Source organism: Doryrhamphus excisus, chromosome 17, assembly GCF_030265055.1.
Source record: "Doryrhamphus excisus isolate RoL2022-K1 chromosome 17, RoL_Dexc_1.0, whole genome shotgun sequence".
Taxonomy (NCBI): Eukaryota; Metazoa; Chordata; class Actinopteri; order Syngnathiformes; family Syngnathidae; genus Doryrhamphus; species Doryrhamphus excisus.
Genome location: NC_080482.1, coordinates 17709046 through 17729017, shown reverse-complemented (window position 1 = coordinate 17729017; position 19972 = coordinate 17709046). Strand labels below are relative to the sequence as shown.

The following is a 19972-nucleotide window of genomic DNA, read 5'->3' as shown; positions in this document are numbered from 1 at the left end:
TGTTGCATCAACGGACACTAGACGGATGGCCGACGTTAAATTGCGAAGGATTTTGGGATATTCCGTACGATGTGGGCGTGGCACGCCCCCAAATTTTGCCCTTTTTCATCTGTCCGGGCCTTGCACGCTGAGCGTAACTGTAGACGTGAATAACTTGGCTCCACGTGGTCAGATCTTCATCATACTTGGTACATGTGATCATGGCCCCGCCCCGAAGGTCCCCGTAGGTCACTTCTTGATTTCGTCGCAGCGCCACCTATTGGCGACAGGCTAAAGGCATGTGATCTACATGAGGCCTTTTCTGGCAGGAGATTCATCAGATGAACACCGAGGTCACAAGGTCACTGCCTGACAGCCTGGTGAAGCCTGTTGATGGAGCATGATGCAGGAAAAGCGCACGTGGTGGGCGTGGCCTGGCGGCGAATGCTCAGGCCTCGCCGTTTACAAAGAAAGGGTCATCATTCGCCCGCAGAAGGTCGCATGTGCTTGAAAACTCATAAGGGGGGGCAGATTCCAGGCCTGAGGGCCCTGGTGGGGCCCCCATTTGAAACCAAGCCAAATTGACTCACTAGCGCCACCTACAAGTTTTAAAATAATTATCCCTCGCCTCCCGTTGCACGTATGGGCATGATTTTCGGAGGAGACATCACTCGTGACAGGACGCACAAAAAAGTCTCAAGAACCCATGTTCTAAAACCAACAGGAAGTCGGCCATTTTAGGTGGCGGCGGCCATTTGGGGGAGGATGTAGGGGTCGTATCTCGACGAACTCCTCCTAGGGGGTTTGACCGAATGAGTCCGTTGTAGCATCAACGGACACTAGACGGATGGCCCACGTTAAATTGCGAAGGATTTTGGGCTGCTACTTAGGATGTGGGCGTGGCACGCCACCAAACTTTTACTTTAACCTTAACTTTTACCTTATCTGGCCCTGCCTGGTGTCTGGCCTTGCCTTGAAGCAATGTACATCAAAGTCAATACACAGTTTGACTGACAGACTGATGATGTCAGTCGATGGACTATGATGTGTGTAAAGCACATGTGGTGGGCGTGGCCACGGCGAATGGTCAGCCTTCGCCATTGACCATCGAAGGCTCATATTTTGCCCGCAGAAGGTCACAGGCTGCTGAAATCTTACACGTAAGGTCAGAATCCAGGCCTGAGCGCCCTGGTGGTGCTCCCATGTGACACCAATCTAAATTGACACACTAGCGCCACCTAGAAGTTTCAATTCATTATCCCTCGCCACCCGTTGCACGTATCGCTATGATTTTCGGTGGAGAAGTCTATCATGACAGAACGCACCTAACGCTCCAGAACCCATGTTCAAAACACAGCGCCACCAACTGGTGGAAATGTATATCTGCCGTAACTTCCTTACGCATGGTCGGATCGTCTCCTAATTTTTTTGGGTGGGTTCGGTCACCCTCCAGTCTGTGACTGTGTGTGTATATGGACTCTATAGCGCCACCAACTGGTGGAAATGTATATCTGCCGTAACTTCCTGATTCATGGTCAGATTGTCTTGAAATTTTTTTTGGTGTGTTGGGTCAATCTCTGGTCTGTTATACTGTGTGTACATAGACTGTATAGCGCCACCAACTGGTGGAAACGTATATCAGCTGTAACTTCCTTACGCATGGTCGGATCTGCCCCAAATTTTTTCTGGTGGTCTATGACCAGAGCACCACCAACAGGCAGAGCTGTACATCTGCCGTAACTTCCTGATTCATGGTCAGATTGTCTTGAATTTTTTTTTGGTGTTGGGTCAATCTCTAGTTTGTTATACTGTGTGTACATACTCTATAGCGCCACCAACTGGTTGAAATGTCTATCTGCCGTAACTTCCTTACACATGGAAGGAAAATCAGTCTGTACATATAGCGCCACCAACTGTTTGAATTGTATAACTCCATTCTATACGGTCTGATTTTTTTCTATGGTGGCAGACAGGACATGACCATGTACCCACCTTAGACTGTATAGCGCCACCAACCTCTGGAAAAGTAGAACTACATTCTACATGGTCTGTCTGTCCCAAGACTTTTAGGGAGTTGTGAGATCAAACAGGACATGACCACATACCCACCTTTGAAAGAGTTGTCAATATCTGTCATAACACCCTTCCACACAGTCAATTATGGACACAATTATGCTGACATTCATCATTATACCATCCTTCTATGCTGTTCATCCTCCACATGGGTCATAGGTGTGCTGGAACCAATCCCAGCTATATTTTGATGTGCCATGCTGGTGGACTCCACGATTGCTGGTTGGGTCCTTGGTCTGTGAAGCATCTCTGTGGTCCACCCAGGGTCCAAGTGGGTGGAGTGTTTTGCAGGATAGCAGCAGAGACAGAGTTGACATTGTAGATTGTCTAAACTATGAATGAACACGTGTGGGGTTATGTACTAAACATGCAGAAATGACAAAAGCAGTTATGTCAAGCCAATTTATTTGATATAGTGCCAATTCTAATCATCATATGGAAGTTATCTAGAAAGAGAACCAACTGAACCCCACACGAGCAAGCACTTGGCAACGGAGGCAAGGAAAAACTCTTTGAGAAACCTTGGACAGAACCCAGGCTCTATGGGGCGGCCTTCTGTCTCGACCGGTTGGGTTGAGAGGGATGACGGAGAGATGGTAGGTAGACAGTGGTGAAGAAAGGACAGAGGGTTAAGAATGGGTGGAGGAAAGGATCAGTAGTTGCAGTCCCATGATGACCAGTTCCTGGAATCACCAGTATCCTATCCCGTCAGCAATGGGTGGATGTCAAGGTGCAATGGTGGGAGCTCCTCTGGAAGCAGCCAGCATTCACTACAGGTCAGACAAAGCGTGAAACAAATGCGTTAGTAAACTTGCTATGATCATATAAAAAGGTCAACGAAGACAGCATGAGGAAGGTTTTTTTTACTACAAGTACCATGGCATTCTATGTATAATTTTAGTAGCACAAGCACAAGGCCCCCATACATTTTGGTTAACAGGTTAACATTTTTCCCCTGCAGAACATAAACTCATGTAAGATTCCTTGTCCCATTTAGCATAGTGGAGGTGTTTCCAACGTCCAGCTAATTAAAGCTACTTGGTCAAAAAGAAAATGTTTTATGTGACTGGCAACATTTCAAGATGTATTTTATTTACTAAGCAAAGTTTAACTTGTGGTCTGGAGCTCGGTTTACGTATCGGGAGAAATCACATGAGTATAATGTCAAGTGGCAAAAAAGTCAAGTGTTTCACACATGAACAGAATTTGACCAATATGAATAGTGAAAACAGCTCCATATCTTACCACATGCAGCAGTTGTCAGAGGACACTCACACCGTCAGAGGGGTCTTGTCCTGTTGATGAAACCTCACATGCATGCAAACGACTACATTGCTATTATAATAGTTGGTATGATGCACTTATGGGATTAGTTTTACTTCTATGCTATTCTACTGCTACTATGTTAAATCTACGCATGTACCTCTACTGCTACTATGTTAACATACGCATGCACTTCTACTGCTACTATGTTTAATATAAAGAGGATGCGTGTGGAACTGAAGACAGGCGGCAACTAGAAAGACAAGAGCAGAGGTTAGTCACAATATACATTCACATATTTACATATTCACATGTTTACATATTTACATATTTACATGTTTACATATTTACATATTTACATATTTACATCTTTACAAGTTTACATCTTTACATATTCACATATTCATTTACATATTTACATTGCCCTCATTGTTTGCATTACCGTGTCTGAAAAAACGTATTTTTCGCCAGTGATTGACAAACACAATCCACCGTTCTCGGAAGAGTAAACTCGCGGATTGGAAAATGTCCACTGGTTAGAAAAATACCAACGTGTTCAGAAAAGTCTTAGTTTTAATCCCTTTGATTCTTAATTTTGGGCAGTGGTTGAATTTTGCACCAGTGATTGACTAATACAATTTGGTTGGAAAAATAACTGTTGAAAAAGGTTTGAATCCCTTTTGTATTTAACTTTAAGGCAGACAGGCGGTAACTATCAAGACAAGAGGACAGGTGAGTGAGGCAGCACTGGGATCATTTCATCAGGTACTATTTACATATATACACATTTACATATATACACATTTACATATATACACATTTACATATTTCCATATTTACATATATACAATATGTATACTATTTAAAATCTATGCAGATGTTACAATATTTACATATTTACATTATGTACATATTTACATTATGTACATATTTACATTATGTACATGTTTACATTATGTACATGTTAATTTACTGGTTTGACAAATAAGGAAAATACTTCCTATCCTAAACAGAAACTGGGATCTTAACTATGACCAGTGATTTCACTTTTATTCCGTGATTGACAAATACAATACACCGTTCTTGTGGGCAAGTAAACTCGTGGATTGTAAATTGTCCACTGGTTGAACCTAAACCTATTTTACACTATACACTACACTTACACTATAAGACTGCCAGAAGAATGCTGAAGTGGAATGTGTATGTGTGTGCGTTTTAAATTTAGTGTTTAAAAGAGCACAAAATCCCTTCATGATCACTGAAATAAGTGGGCATCACAACCGATTCTACATCAAAGTGTGATGTTTTGACATATACATGGTCAATTAATGTACCCTTTTCTGTGGTAGGATGTTTGACTGACTGGCAGAACCCTTTCCTAGCCATGAATGTGCTGATAGTGGAAGATTTTAACAAATTTTCATTAAAATCTCCCAGTACGACAATGCTGGCGTACTTCTGGTGCAACCAATCCAGCAGCGTGCCAAGGTGACCTTGAAACAACGCCATTGGATAGGAGGGTGGTCGATACACAACTGCTATTAACACACTGGGTGCGGAGCAGTTCACCAGTAAAACTTCCAAGTTGAAGTTTGGGGCGGAGACAACACAACAGTGCAGGTGGTCTGCAATGTACATGCCAACTCCGCCATGCTGTTGCCCTTGTAATTCTACCAAAGCAGGGTTACTGCTGGAGTAAGACAAACATCGTGGTTGGCTATGGAAATGATACCCAGGAATGGTTACACTCCTGGGTGTACATGCCGTTGGCAGCCACGTTTCTGTCACAGCGATGCAGTTAGGCTGCAGGTGCTGTGTACATGCTGCCAAATCTGACGCATGTTTTGTCAAATTTTGGACATTCATCAAATAAATTGTGAAATGTGGTGGTTGTACATTTGTTTGTGTTGGTTCACTTTCTGTCAAAAATGCTGGCATCCTACCTACAGCATTCTTAATGGCATCATTACAGTAAATCTTTTCGGCATTAAACTTTTCAATAATCAAACCGTCTAAAGCTGTGACCCGACTCAATGCAACATACGCCTGCCCTGCGGAAAACACCCTGTCTAGAGACACAACTACATTGCTCACGGTAACACCCTGGACTTTATGTACCGTGCAAGCCCAAGCGAGCTTCAGAGGGAACTGGCGACGCATGCCACCGCTTTTAGTTACTTTTTCTTCCTCTGGCAGAATAAATGTACTGTCTTTTAGCGTGACAGACTCAGCAGTTTGTGCGCGCCTTTGTTGACCTACTTTGGCATCATCAAACTTTATATAGATCTTACTCGGAAATGTGTCATCCTTTTGGAAAAGAACATCAGAGACAGTGCCACTAACCCCGTTAACTAAGCCGTCGTCAATATCGATGTTTTTGCAAAGCATTACACGTGCATCTTTAGCGATGTGCAGAGTTTCCTCTAAACACGTGTTGTAAACCTTGCTGTGGTGCCCTACTTTTCTTTCTAATTTACCGGATTTTTTGTTTTGGCTGAAATCCTCAGCTTTTATTGTTGTGTACTCCGGACAGATCCTGAAAAGCTGTTTTAGATTGTATTCGTTTACTTGTTGATTGGTTGGAAACACATGTAACGCGGAGCTGACCTCACCCGTTTCGCGCTGTTTCAAAAGTTCTATGTCTGTTTCCAACAACGCCGCACCTTTTGGATGTTTGCGGAGTCTATTTAGCAATGCTGCAAACTGATTATCTTTTTGCCGGACTATCGTTGTCAGTTCGACAACACTGAAAAGATTTGTCCACAAGTTGAAAGTGGCGTCTTCGACATAAAGAGGCTTTCCTTTGACTGGCGGTAACTGGTAAAAATCCCCGACGGCGATGATGCTGACGTTGCCAAATGCAGCATAGTCACCGGTTTGCTTAATTTGTCGGAGTCTACCATGAATGTACGTCAACAACTTGTGATCAACCATCGATATTTCATCAATAATCAAAATTTGGAGGTCCGCAAACTTGGCACGCAAGGAATTCACCGTTTCCTCACCCAGTGGTGTGTAAGGCAAACGGGTATCCTTGCCAATGCTCAAGGTGCTGTGTATTGTTGTGGCATTCAAATTGTAAGCAGCAATCCCTGTTGGTGCAGCTAGACAGACAGAAATATTGTCCGGTTGCCGACACATTGTTGACAACAACCTGGTAGCCTCATATTGGATGGCTTTAATTAGGTGGCTTTTTCCTGTCCCGGCACCACCTGTGATGAATAAGTGTAAAGGCTCGGGTTTTCTCCCACCTACTTTATCAAGGCACCACTGTCTAATTTTGTAAAAAATGTCCATTTGAGTATTATTTAGGGAGCGGATTAATGCCAAGCCATCATTTCGACTCATTGACTTTTGCTTTTGTAAGTTTAGAGCGGTTCTATTTTCATTTGCCAAGTCAGGTATTACTTCTGCCTCTTCTTCGACCAACTGTTGTTTTTTCCGGCGTTCTTCTTCGCATTGTAGCCTTTCCAATTCTTGCTCTGGACACAGCAGACACCACGCATCCTCAGCAACACCGCTGTGATCAATAGATCTTTGGATGCTGTCCAGTTCATCCCCGCTACTGTCAAAGTGTTGTTGATTTACATCCACGATGGATCGGACAGAATGCATCGACCCGTCATTTAATCTGATTGCACCGTTGTTGTAAAACTCTTCAAATGTTGGGCAGTTGGCAGGTCTTAACTGCAAATCCACCCGGTATGGCAGATACAACTGCAAAAGGCTACGATAATACAACTCAGGGTTTTTGGTTTCTGAAAAGCGCGCAGAGCGTACTACGGCAGGTTTAGTCCGTGTACGTTTTGTCACATGTCCGTAGTTGTTTTTAAGTTCTATTTTGGATGCCGACCTTTCGTTTTTGCTAATGATGCGGTATTCCGAAGCAAATTGTGCCAAGCACATGTCATTAAACGTGTCGTCGTTTGGTCTGTTTTTATAACGGTCGACAATGCTGGTCATCCACATGTCTTCCGTTGTTAATTCGGCCGATGAAGCTTTTTGACGCAAAACACTCACAGGCAAACTCATTTTGACCACATTGTCCCCTGTTGGAACAAAAACTACTTTGCGCGAGCATTCCTTAAGATGCATATTTGTCACCCGGTAAACGGCCTCTTGTGCACACACGTCTCTATTGTGCAAGTACACACTGCCAAGACTTTTTAAGGCCTCTTTGGCACTGACGTTTGCCTGTTTGGATGCTTCTTTCTGGGCATTACTCAGCAGCAATCCAATCTCCCTCTCAGCTTTGGAAATATACGAGATTATATAAACCACGCACGCATACGCATCAACGACATACTGGATGTCCATATTAGCATTCCAGCATTTAAGCAGAGGTTTGCTGTATGGATTGATCCAAACCTCATTGATTTGACGCTTCATTATGACTTCCGTACGACGACCCAAGCGGCGATGTGCGGCCTCAAAAGTATTTTGTGTTATACCGAGACTATGGAACAAATGTTCCACGCTTTGATATGCGTGGTTCTCGTCAGCCAGGGCTGTTTTAATGGATTTTATGATTTCCGACGCCTCTTCTGCTTTCATGTTTACGGCATTTTGGGATGCTTTTGGACATGTGCATGTTTTAACACCGGTTGATTGGCTAACCTGACAAGTGCATGTTTTTTGTCCCTGTCCCTCAAACTGATGGCTAATAAATGTTCGTCCTGACACAGGTTTGGGAAAACCGAAACGACACACTGTGTTCTTCTTTTTGCACGTTTTAGAGTGTCTCTTAGAATGCTGCTGTACGGAAGACACTGTCTCTGTCAATCCTTCATCCTGTGGCTGCAATTCACAAGTAACATATCTATCAATAAACTTTGTGACTTCTTCATCTGAGTTCACTTCAATACGTGGGGCATTCTCGACCCAGAACAAACAATGTACATGCGGGGAACCACGCTGCTGAAATTCCACCTGGTAAAAATAGTCTACAACTTTGCCAATCGGTTGGCTCGAAGACATTATCACCTCTCTGAGAAAGACATGCCACCGGAAATCAAACATCCGTGCAGCAGTCACAGGATTCCGTCTCAACAAATCACACCTGTCAGCCCACTCCAACTCTGCAGCCGTTTGCGTTCTACCCTCTTGCCTCAAAACACAGTCTACCAAGTTTTGCCACCGTAAATCAGCAGACGAAAAAGAGCAAAACCACGTGGGAACACCAAGCTGACGCACACAAGCCAAAATATCGCGCTGCGTACTCTGCCAAAAGGCTGGAGTGCCTCTGATGGGCTTCAGAAAACGATAGCCCTGGTCACATTCCAACAATGTCTTTAACGACTCATCGTTGGTCAACAAATCCTTGGCCATTTTTGCCACCAAACCAGCAATTCCTTTGCGTAAAGCAATGGAAATGCTCGACACCACCTGCACAAGTTCACACAAGTACTGAGCATAGAATATGTATTCCACATTCTGCCCAAACCGCTTATCAGCATGCATGATACGATTATTGAAATATCTGGATGCAGTCAGTCTATATTGTCGAGTGTCATGAAACGTGAAACGACCATGTGGAAACAACACAGGGAAACATCTAGCTTCATTCGAATGGTCAGAAAGCAACCTCACAGGATTATTGCCTTCTGCCGGAGCCACATTCAATATATTGTCGTAATACTGATCTAGCGCTTCCTGACCAATGTCAACTGGCATTAAACATGTGTCCTGAAACATGCAGTGTTGCTGTCTATCATGGAGAAGCTCATCTTCTGCATCTAGAGGCGGTGTGACATCTACTGCAGGAACACTGTCCTCCACCTGAGAGGCATCAGGTTCCCTACAAAAGTCATTGACCCACTCCTCGTTGTACTCTATATCTTCATAATGCACATTTGACTCTTTCAGATACCTCAAGGCTTCACGAATGTGCATGCTGTCTACAAAATGGTACTCGTAGTGTCCTTTGTAAGTTAACTTTCTTTTGAGCTTGACACGGAGCATAGAGCCTTCCATATTGGACCGTGGCAACAAATTTGTCGTTTCAACTACATTGGCCGGAACACAAGTCACAGGCCCATGGACACCATTTTGCCCCCCTTTAGGCAACGCAAGCATTTTCATGAAGGGGATATTTAGTGCAATTAAATGCTGCTCTAAACTGTTCAGACAATCCAGCTCAAGAGGAATCGGGTCCACCCCCAAATTATTTGCCACACATTCAGGTGGGAATTCCCCTTTGCTAATCTTGTAATGGCAAGTGTAGCAAACCCACAGCTGCCCTCTACCAGACTCCACCAACACACATGGTACTGTGCACTCTGCACTACATTTGTGCAAATAATCCTCATTAATGCACGTGTTCACAAGAGAAGCACTTGCACTTTTGCTGTAATGCTCTCTGTGACACTGCAGGACCTGATGTTTAAACATCAACCTATGGCACACACAGCAGACAAACTGGGGCCCATTCTTCACCTTCTCTAAAAAATTCTCTACAACAACATCAAATTCTTCCTCTCGCAACTTTGCAGCATGCCTTCGTGCCTTGACATCTGCAATGACACGCATTTTGCGTTCTAAATTACTGTGATATTTCTTCATACTGGCTAGTTTGACACTGGCCCGGTGCCTTGTATCCATTTTATATTTTTTGACGCCCTGCATAATGACCCTGGCCCGATGCAAGCTGTCACTTCTATACTTATAGATGCTAGATGTTTTAACTCTATTTTTATGAATGACATCATTTCTATACTTTTCAACACTCCTCGTCTTCTTTCTCTGCCTAAAGACTGCTTGTTCTCTGTAATTCTTCATAGTCATTACCTTCTTTGTCTCCCTTATGCTCATGTCAGCGACATATTTACATCTGTTGTCCAGGGCCCTTTTCCTTTTTAGATATTTGGACGGGCTTACACGTGGAACCATGGACTGATGTTTTTCTTTGCCTGTTTCAACAACATCATTCAAACCAACTGCTACTTCACTATCAGCGCAAATTACTTGATGCCGATGTGACCTGGTACCATACTGACTGACCTGAGATGTACCATTCTGACAAATGCCAAAGCAACTTCCTAACTGACCCTCATTGACACATGTCACACACTCGTAGTGATTACCACTCGAGTTGTCCAAATAAATCCCACGACTGGATTCTGACGTTGAGCTATATCTCAACCAACGACCACCGTAAAAAGTAAAGATATTTATTCTTAAACTATCCGCTGCAGCCTGAATTTCCACCTCAGTTGCCCAGCTATTGACATATTTCATTTTGGAAACACTAATATACTCTGTCAAACTATTGTACTCACTCCTGAGAAGCTTCTCATAATCTTCACAGTGCTTTTCCATATGTTTAACCACATGGAGTCTAATTTTTCTGTGATTTTTCTGTGTGCCACTCACCGCTTGTGATATGGCACGGAAAAAACAGTTGCCATCAGCAACAATGCTCTCCTTTTTACAGGGAGCTCCCAAGGGTCCAAGACGCAAATTGACAGGCACAGTTTTGACTTCACAATCTATATTCAAAAGTTGGCACACATCTTTGGAGTCATTTTGAAGCATTGGACAAAAGGCATGCTGTGTGGTAACAACACTGATGACCTCAACATCAGATGCACATGTACTAGAAATGTCAGCCATTTTAAACTTTTTGCCATCATCACCAGTCATCTCCAAGTGACGTTTCCTGTCAGCCACAACAGTCACAACAACACCAGCTATCTCAAAAAGTTTCTCTGCTCCTCCAAACCCTGCAGCCAAATTGCTAATGTGATTAGCAAGGGCACCAAGACCACCAAAACACAGAACAACACTGGTTCCATCACTGCACACCATGCCATTACAGCTGCGCGAGTGCGAATCCACCAGACAATACTGACCAGCAACACAAATGATGGCACAACTACTTTGGCAAACTGTAAGAATGCATGTGCTGTACTTGCCAAACATTGTTTGCAAAGCATCATGCAAAGTGACATGAATCCCGTTTTCAATATAATAGCTGGAAACTACATTGACATCACCTAAAGCATAATCATCCTTCACACAAAACTCTAATTTGTGTCCAGCAATCACCTCCTGTTTGGGCAATTCTGTGGCACACAAAAAGTGGGATTGGTGACAAATTACGTGACGTTCCCTTAGAGTGGTATACAACTGATCGCCTTCAACAACAGCCATGTCAAGATCAGCAGTATCCCACAACAAGACATTTTTAATACTGTGTAAAGCAGTGGCACAAAAGGCAATCGCCATACACTGTGTTCCTGCATACTTAAACCTTGTATTGCCTTGATGAAATGACCCTTTTACCACCTTTTGTAACCCACCTGTTGGTACCTCCACTGGTGACAGTGAAGATACTTCTTCCCTACCTTTTGTTGCAACTGCACAATCAACAGCTTGGGCAGCCCTGGGTGTGCGTCGCATACGGAAACCCTTCTTTCGTGGCATCTAAAAGAAAACAATGAAATCAATGTCAGTTCACACGCCATGTACTTAAGCTTCTAAATGCTCTTTTCCATGCTCTCTGGTTACCCCGTGTGTGCGTGGGATTTTTTTTTGCGATGCCATATTGTCCATAGGCAAGAAAGTGGGTGTGAATGGTTGTCTATACGTGCCCTGTGATTGGCTGACAACCAGGATGTACCCCTCCTCTCGCCCGAATACAACTGGGATAGACTCCAGCAGCAGAAAATGAATGAACATATCCATACATTTTACGTACTGCCTATCCTCACAAGGGTCGCGGGCATGCTGGAGCCTACCAACAGCTATATTCAGGCGAGAGGTGGACTACATCCTGGTCACCAGCAAAACACAGGGCACACAGACAACCATTCAAAGTCACATTCATGGCCACAGACAATATGGAGTGTGTGTGTGGGGTGGGGGTCAAATGAAAGTGAGTATAAATGGTTGTCTCTATGTGCCCTGTGATTGGTTGACAACCAGGATGTACCTGCCTCTCGCCTGAATACAACTGGGATAGGCTCCTGCAGCAGCGGTAGAAAATGAATGAATAAATCCATTTATTTTCTGTGCTGCTTATCCTCACAAGGGTCGTGGGCATGCTGGAGCCTACCCCAGCTGGCAAGAGGTGGACTACACACTGCTCACCAGCCAAGCATGGGTCACAGAGACAACCATTGACAGTCACATTAATGCATATGGACAATTTGGAGTCGCCAGTGGGGGAGGGGGTACACAGAGAAACACACACGCACAGAATACATGCAAACTCCACACAGAGATAAAATGATAAATCAAACTTTGTCAATAAATACAACTATTATGCAGAAAACAAATAAATAAACACCAGCTGTGTGTTTTACTGCAAGAGCACCATCTTCCCCCACCCCCCTCATATTGTGTGCGTTTGAGTGGGCACATGCACACTTGGGTGTGGCCCTTTGGATGAATGACGGATTAATCATTGCAAACAAGAAAAATGAAGAAAACGTAAGGTGGGCGTCTTCTCCTCCGCAACGCGGTAGTGGTTTAGATGAGTGACGGGGGTTAAAATCATTGGAAACAGAGAAAACAGGTAAAAAAGTTGAAAACCTTCCGTGAGAATTTATTTTCTCCCCGCCCGCTGCGATAAGATGGCGCGGGGGGGGGGGGGCGATCGCCATTTTGGGGCCTGTGGCATCAACGACGCCATTTACGACGCCGCCATTTCGGGGCCTGTGTCATCAGTGCCGCCAATTTGCCCGCTAACGGCTCGTTTAAGGTGCGGCAACAACGAATATAATTTTCGCTATACAGCGTTAAGCTCTGACCGTTCGTGTATCCTGAACAAGCGGCCTACGTGCAGCACCACCGAATATAACTTGAGCTATATTGAGTTAAGTTCCGACCGTTAGTGTATCCCAAACATGCAGTTACCTTGCGGCGACACCAACGACAACATACAAATACATAAAATTATACACATGTGGAGAAAAAGCCGAAGAAAAAACAAAATGGAGTTAAGCTCCAACCGGACGTGCATTCCTGCGATGGCGCTCATTCTTACAAATGAATATATTTCAGTTTACTAAGTCTATTAAAAAAAACTCACCTCTATGTCAGCAGATGAAGTCCAACACAATGGCAAACTGCAGTTTCCGTCGAATTTAGGTCCTTTGTCTTTGTCTTTGTCTGAGGCAATGCAAAAAGCGTTCTCTCGAAAAGTTTTCTGTTCGGTCGAGCAGAAAGGGGGGGGAAGCGGGCACGCGAAGCAGCATTTATAGCACCGTGCACCACACCGTGGAAGAACTGACCAATCGTAGCTCACAAAACCAACCTGTCAGGCTCCGCCTTTGGATAAATGACCAATCATAAGTCACCAAACAAACAACCTATCAGCGATCGTCTGATTGAATGTAATGTGAAAGTTGGGCGGGTCAATATTTTTTAAATTGACCAATCGTGCCTCACTCACCTATCAATCGATCAGCTATTGGCGGAATGAATGTAATTTGAAATTGAATTAAACCAAACAATGTTTACGTGGACGAACGGAGGGAAAACTAGCCAATGGCATTGCGTGCTCACTGTATAAATAAGCTGCAAGTGCAACTATCGGCATAACGATGAACGGGACGCAGAGGACAACGTTGTGGCTCATCGGCAGCTCCATTGTGACCCGGCTGGAAAGACACGTCAGGCTGCACCGCCGAGATCCGAATTTCGGCCTCCCTTGCCAAGTCACCTGGCATGGACAAGGCGGCAGGAGGTGGGAACATCTGGTGCCTTTTATACACCAGAAGCTGCAAACGGGAGCGACACCTCCACAGTTGCTGCTCATACACCTTGGTGGCAATAGTTTTGGCTTCGGCGGCCAAAATTGCCGCCGGCTTCTCCTTAAAATGATGGCGGATCTCGACTACATCATCCACTTGCTACCCGGCACGGTGGTGATGTTTTCGGATATCTTGCCTCGTTGGAACTGGCGTTACCAGACGGCACCCACAGGACGTGGACTGGACAATGCGAGGAAAAGGATTAACCGAGTCCTTGGCGGCTTCCTACGACAACGCGGCATGAAGCGCATCCCGCACTCGAACGTCTCTGTCCACGACTTGCTTGCCGACGGTTGCCATCTCAACGAGAGGGGAAATGAGGCGCTCTATCTCAACTTCCGCCGAGAAATCGCTGCAAATCTGCAGTAGATTCACCACAAAGGCTCTTTTAAGAGCCAACCACTTTTCCATAAAGAGCAAAATGTTCCAATGCATTCCACACACCGCAACGCACTGCTTCAGAATAAAACGTAAACAAATGGTTGTCGAAAGGATCTGACCGATTAGAATGATGTACAAAATACTACACTCAGAAAATGACCCAGAGCCTTATTAAATATAACAATAATAAAGTTTACTAACTTTGTAAAATCTCTGAAAATCATTTAATCGCTTACATAAATAAATGCTTAAGTCCAGAGCTTAAGCTTGGTGACGTAGACCGTCATGACGTGCCCCCTTCGCGGCCAAAGGGGTGGAGTTATGATAGGTCTATGGTACAGTTTCCGGCAACACAACAACAGCCCGAAGGTATCAAAACACGGCAAGTTATATGGACGAGAACACATCGGTAAGTACAGCACTTGCAATTTTTAAACTAATAGCGACCCCGTCTTCCTTCAAATGCGCTGGGTGTTGTTTTTTAATGTCACCGCTATTCTGTTGTGCGTAAGCTAACTTTAGCTATGTTTGCTAGCCACCAAATTGCTCAGCTAACATGGTTCGTTGGGCGAACATACTTTAACAGGTAACGGACCATCGAACCGGAAAAGTTAAGCTTTTAACCGCGCTCTCTTTATGTGTGTACGCCGTGTTTTGCTTAGTTCTACATTGTTTTTGTAACATGACGTGATGTCGATATGCTCCGATGGGAAGCTCTTGTGGGAACAGCCAAGGTACTTCCGGAGCTCATTACAATTATAGTACAAGAGTATTCAACATTCGTTTTCTACCGCTCACCCCCACGAAGGTCGCGCGGGGTGCTGGAGTCTACTTAGAATTAAATTTGCATGTTTTTGGAATGTGGGAGGAAACCGGAGTACCCGGAGAAAACCCACGCATGCACGGGGAGAACATGCAAACTCCACACAGAGATGGGCAACAGTATTCATTAAAATTATTTATTCATGGTTTCATATACAAAATATTAATTCAAATTATGAATTAATGCATGTATTTTGTAATTATATTTGCAGATATAATTCATGTCAATGTGCATTTTTGGCAGGCAAGTGATTAGCGTGCAGACCTCACAGCAATCGATGAGCAATCGAAAATGAATGCATGAATGAATGTGCATTTTAATTCATTCTTTACAACTGTGGATTTAAAACGCAATCCAAAAACGATGTACATGAAATTAGACAGCACTTTTAAAAACAAACCATCCTAACACTGTTTATGCTCCTTTTTAAGGTGGCGGCCCGTGGCCTGGCAATGTAGGCGCTGCACATTGGAGGATACTTCAAAAGGGGAGCTTCTCAAGCATTACCAAGTCAAGCACAGTATTTATGGATGTGGCTGTAAGTACCCTGTCTTCATTTAAGATGTCCTTGCTCCCTTAAAACATGGAACAGTGGTGAAGTGGTATTCTTCCTCGCTATCCTCCAGGAGCTGAACCAAAACCAACTAATCACCAATTAAAGAAGAGCGACAGCCCAGTCATTAAGGACTTGATGTGGAGAACTTTTGCACATAGAGGAACATACAACATACACATGAGCATCAGTGACATGAAGCACAGGTGGCCTACCTTGTTTAATGTCTCACAGGTGAGTATTTGGATCTTTTGTGTTAAACACATTATGGACTGTAAACAACTACTGTATGTTTCACAGTTATACTTAAGTATGCACTTCACTTTTTGTTGTCACTGATTTTTTGTATCTTCTTTCATATCTCTCTTTCAGGAGAGGAAGGTGCCAGAATGGAGGTGAAAGGACACCAAAACTGTTATCCTTGTTTGCAGCGAAGAAAAATGTTGTCAGAGCAAGAATTCAAGCACAGACGAACAATCTATTTCAGGTATTAAAACCATCCTCCACCTATTCAATTTGTACTTTACTTGCAATAGTCATCATTCCACCTGTCTCATTCACATTTCTCTCCATTCTCTGTTCACATCATACAGCTGACATTTATCTTGTCTGACTCTCCCTCCTATTTATTACTCATCCTTTCCTCCCGTCTTTCTCAAAGGAGCTGTACGTATGTACGAAATTCACATCAAGTAAACAAAATATCGCACAATATGTCTGTCATCAGAGACTAAGAAAACATGTTAATTTGAAATAAAGATGTGACAACAAGCCTTCTGCAGGTGCACAGCGCACAGACACAATGTCAGGGCGGTGAAAGTGAAACAATAACCCGCACAGCACCTGAGTGACATGACCTCTGCTTTTAGTTACTGTGACTGATAGTAAGAAGCTAAATACTCGTCCATCCTACCCGCTTAAGCCACAGAAGCCTGAATAGATATCACTGTGACAACAGATACTGCCGCTTCATTCCTGCTGCTAGTTGCAATACAGATTTTTTTATTTCACTCCAGCAACAGCCACAATAGCCACAATCTTACATACAGCCCCTTGAACAGTTTTTGAATGTCTCTTTTCTATTGTAATGTAATTCATTTGCATGCTATGGAGTAGCAAAGTTCCCACCAAGAGGCCACTCTTGGCCAGACACCTACAGACCGCCATGCATACTGTGTGTTGTCTGACCCCTTTGTTTTGCAAAGGTAATAAAACCACCAGAGCTATGTATTTATTTCAGGCATTCTCTATCCTACTTAGGATGATAGAATTTTTTTCCACAACAATTGCACACAAAGATGGAGCTGCTTTTTGTATGCCATAAAGCACATATGTCAAAGTTAAGTCCCACAGGCCACATCAGGCCCGCGAGAGGGTTTTACCTGGCCCGCGTGATGATATTAATCTAATATTAAATTCAGCCCGCAGATAAACTGTACTACATTTCCCACAATGCAACAGGGACGCGTGTGCAAGAGCATAGCGGGAGGCATCTTAATTTATTCAGCAGTCATTCAGCATCAGTCATTAGCACAACATCAAAAGTTAATTTACAGATACCCATCAACAATGGCTAAATGGAAGGTGGACAGTGAAAACAAGGGCTTTCAAACAAGGTGGGAGTTAGAGTACATGTCACAGAGGTAGCTGGAAAACCTGTGTGTCTTCTATGTGGACAAAGTGTGGCGGTGATGAAAGAATATAATATGACATGGCTGAAATTAAAAATGACTGACAGAGTCATAAGAAAATATTGCTTTATTTATCCAATCATATGGTAATATATTTGTTATGTTTTCAGTAAGTTAAATCTTGGTTTTAATGAAGATTGGACAGTCCGGCCCTCGGCTTATGGCCAAATGTTTTATTTAGCCCTCCGTCCACTTGACTTTGACACCCCTGCCATAAAGCAGCTGTGGACAACAGAACAGAGTACGTGCTATTTCTCTTGTGAGGTGCAAGTTGAACGTGAACTCCTAACAGCTGTCTTTACAATATCTGCAGGATGCCGGGGATGGATCAACCAGCATTCAAGAAAAGATGGCATAGTGATTGAGGGCAGCACCGTCCACAGCAATCTTGGGGATCTTAGCAAGGCCTGCTACTATCTGATGGGACTGACGTATGCCAAGACCTGCGATTCCCCGAGACCCTGTCATCCAGTTTTATGGTGTTCCAGTTAGTACTGCTGGATCTGGATTTATGGAAACCTTTCAAAGACTTTGCCAACGAAATGTTGTTGCCTGGCTCCCGTAAAGTGAATGGTTGTCTATATGTGCCCTGTGATTGGCTGGCCACCATTCCACGGTGTACCCCGCCGCTCGCCCGTAGACAGCTGGGATAGGCTCCAGCACCCGTAAGGACAAAGCAGGAGAAAATGAATGGATGTTGTTGGCGGCTTTCTGAGTGATTTTTGGTTGGTGAAGTTTACCTGTCCTAAGTATAGAAGTTTCATGTGTTAATGTTTATTCAAGTGTCTTAAGGTCATGAAAATGTCATTCTTTCTGCATTTCAGCCATGTGTTGCAACAATTTCTACCAGATGCTCATATGCTCGTTTTGATGTTGATGTACCCTGAGGTTATATAATTCAAATGGAGATTTCTCAGACTATGTCCAATAATGATGGCAAGATGTCACCCCGTGAGGCTTTGAACCATTTCAATCAACTGGTTTGACAAATGATTCATTTCTTCAAGCTTCATGTGCACACGAAACCACCTGCTGGCCTTGGATAGAATTACATGCGGCTGTATCTTCATGTGTGATGCATTAAATGCTGATCTGTTTTGGCTCTAGGATATGATCATGTACTACAAAACATTGTAGAACCTCTTAATTAACCTAAAAAGCGTAAGATTAAATATACAGTATATATAACATACTGAATGTTTTATTGTCCATCAATGCCATGTATCGTGATATGGCTATCTTCATCATGGTTTTATGTCACCTGGCGGCCATGGTTTCAGGGAAAGTGCTTGTGTAACTAAAAGATGTATGCTTGTGTAACCTGGATAGAATATGAAAGATATAATTATTTTTTTATTCAATAATATTTTTTTATTAACAATTTTTGGTTTCAGGCGATTCCTCTTTTTTGATACATGTCGACAATGAATCGACAAACTATCCACACGCTCAACAGACTGACTCTCACCACAAAACCCCACATTTTAATGTTTAAGCCTGAGGGGTTTATATCGCCGACTGATAGGAAAACATCGCGGCAAATTCTAAACGTTTTCCGGAATCCGTCACGTGGTACAGCCGGGCAGCGAGGCTTCGGACGTCATCGATTCAGGCCCCTCCCCTCAATGAATCACCCCTCGGTCCACGCTTCCGGGAAGTGCCCACTCAATAACTCGACACACGCTTTGAGGCCCCGGCACCTCTTGTAAAGTCACTACTGTTCAAAGATGAAATAGATATTTTATCTTTGTCAAAGGAGACTAATACATGTTTAGCGTATTTTTTCATGGTTTTTGTTTGTTTCAAATATTGACTTGAAGTACTGAAAAAGATTAAAGAAATATGCATTATACATCATCAAGTTCATATTTTTTCTCTATTTGATAGTCCATTATTACATTCTGTTAAAGACAGAGTAAATGGAGCAGATTTGTTTTCTTCTATAATAAAAAATCATCTCATTTTCATTTACAACTTGCTGAGATTGTGATGTTAGAACTGTCACGGTTCGGCTCGAGAGCTTTAAAGTTCGACCCCAGGATGCAGAGAGCAGGACCAATAGCAGGTAAATAATATTTATTGCTTGCAATAATTGCAGCAGCAGGAAAAGCAACTCAGGTAGCAAACGGACAAACGACAATAATCCCACCAAGGGAGACGCACACACCAGAACTAAATAGACACTCAAATTAGGGACAGGTGTGGGTAACTAAGACAACGGAGGCAGACAGGGAAAAACAGGAAGTCAAACCAAAATAAGAGCGTGCCAAAAGGAAACCAAAGCCCAGACCGTAAACTCAAACCCAAACTGTCACTTAGGACCCCACACAGGGCGTGACAAGAACATCATTACACATGGTTACTGTGCGATATATATATATATATATATATATATATATATATATATATATATATATATTTGTTTTTTTCTACGGAACTGTCGCTCTTTCAA

The 19972-nt window shown here is 43.4% G+C and overlaps 1 protein-coding gene across 1 annotated transcript; it reads right to left on the bottom strand.

Moving 5' to 3' along the window:
* Window positions 1–2449: 2449 nt before the first annotated feature.
* On the bottom strand, window positions 2450–19836 carry LOC131105294 (uncharacterized). Its single transcript, XM_058053276.1, has 3 exons — window positions 13349–19836; window positions 3298–11739; window positions 2450–2822 (listed from the first exon to the last, which is right to left on the bottom strand). Exon 2 carries the CDS (start codon window positions 11737–11739, stop codon window positions 4537–4539), a length of 7203 nt encoding a protein of 2400 aa, XP_057909259.1. The 5' UTR covers window positions 13349–19836; the 3' UTR covers window positions 2450–2822; window positions 3298–4536.
* Between the last annotated feature and the right edge of the window lie 136 nt (window positions 19837–19972).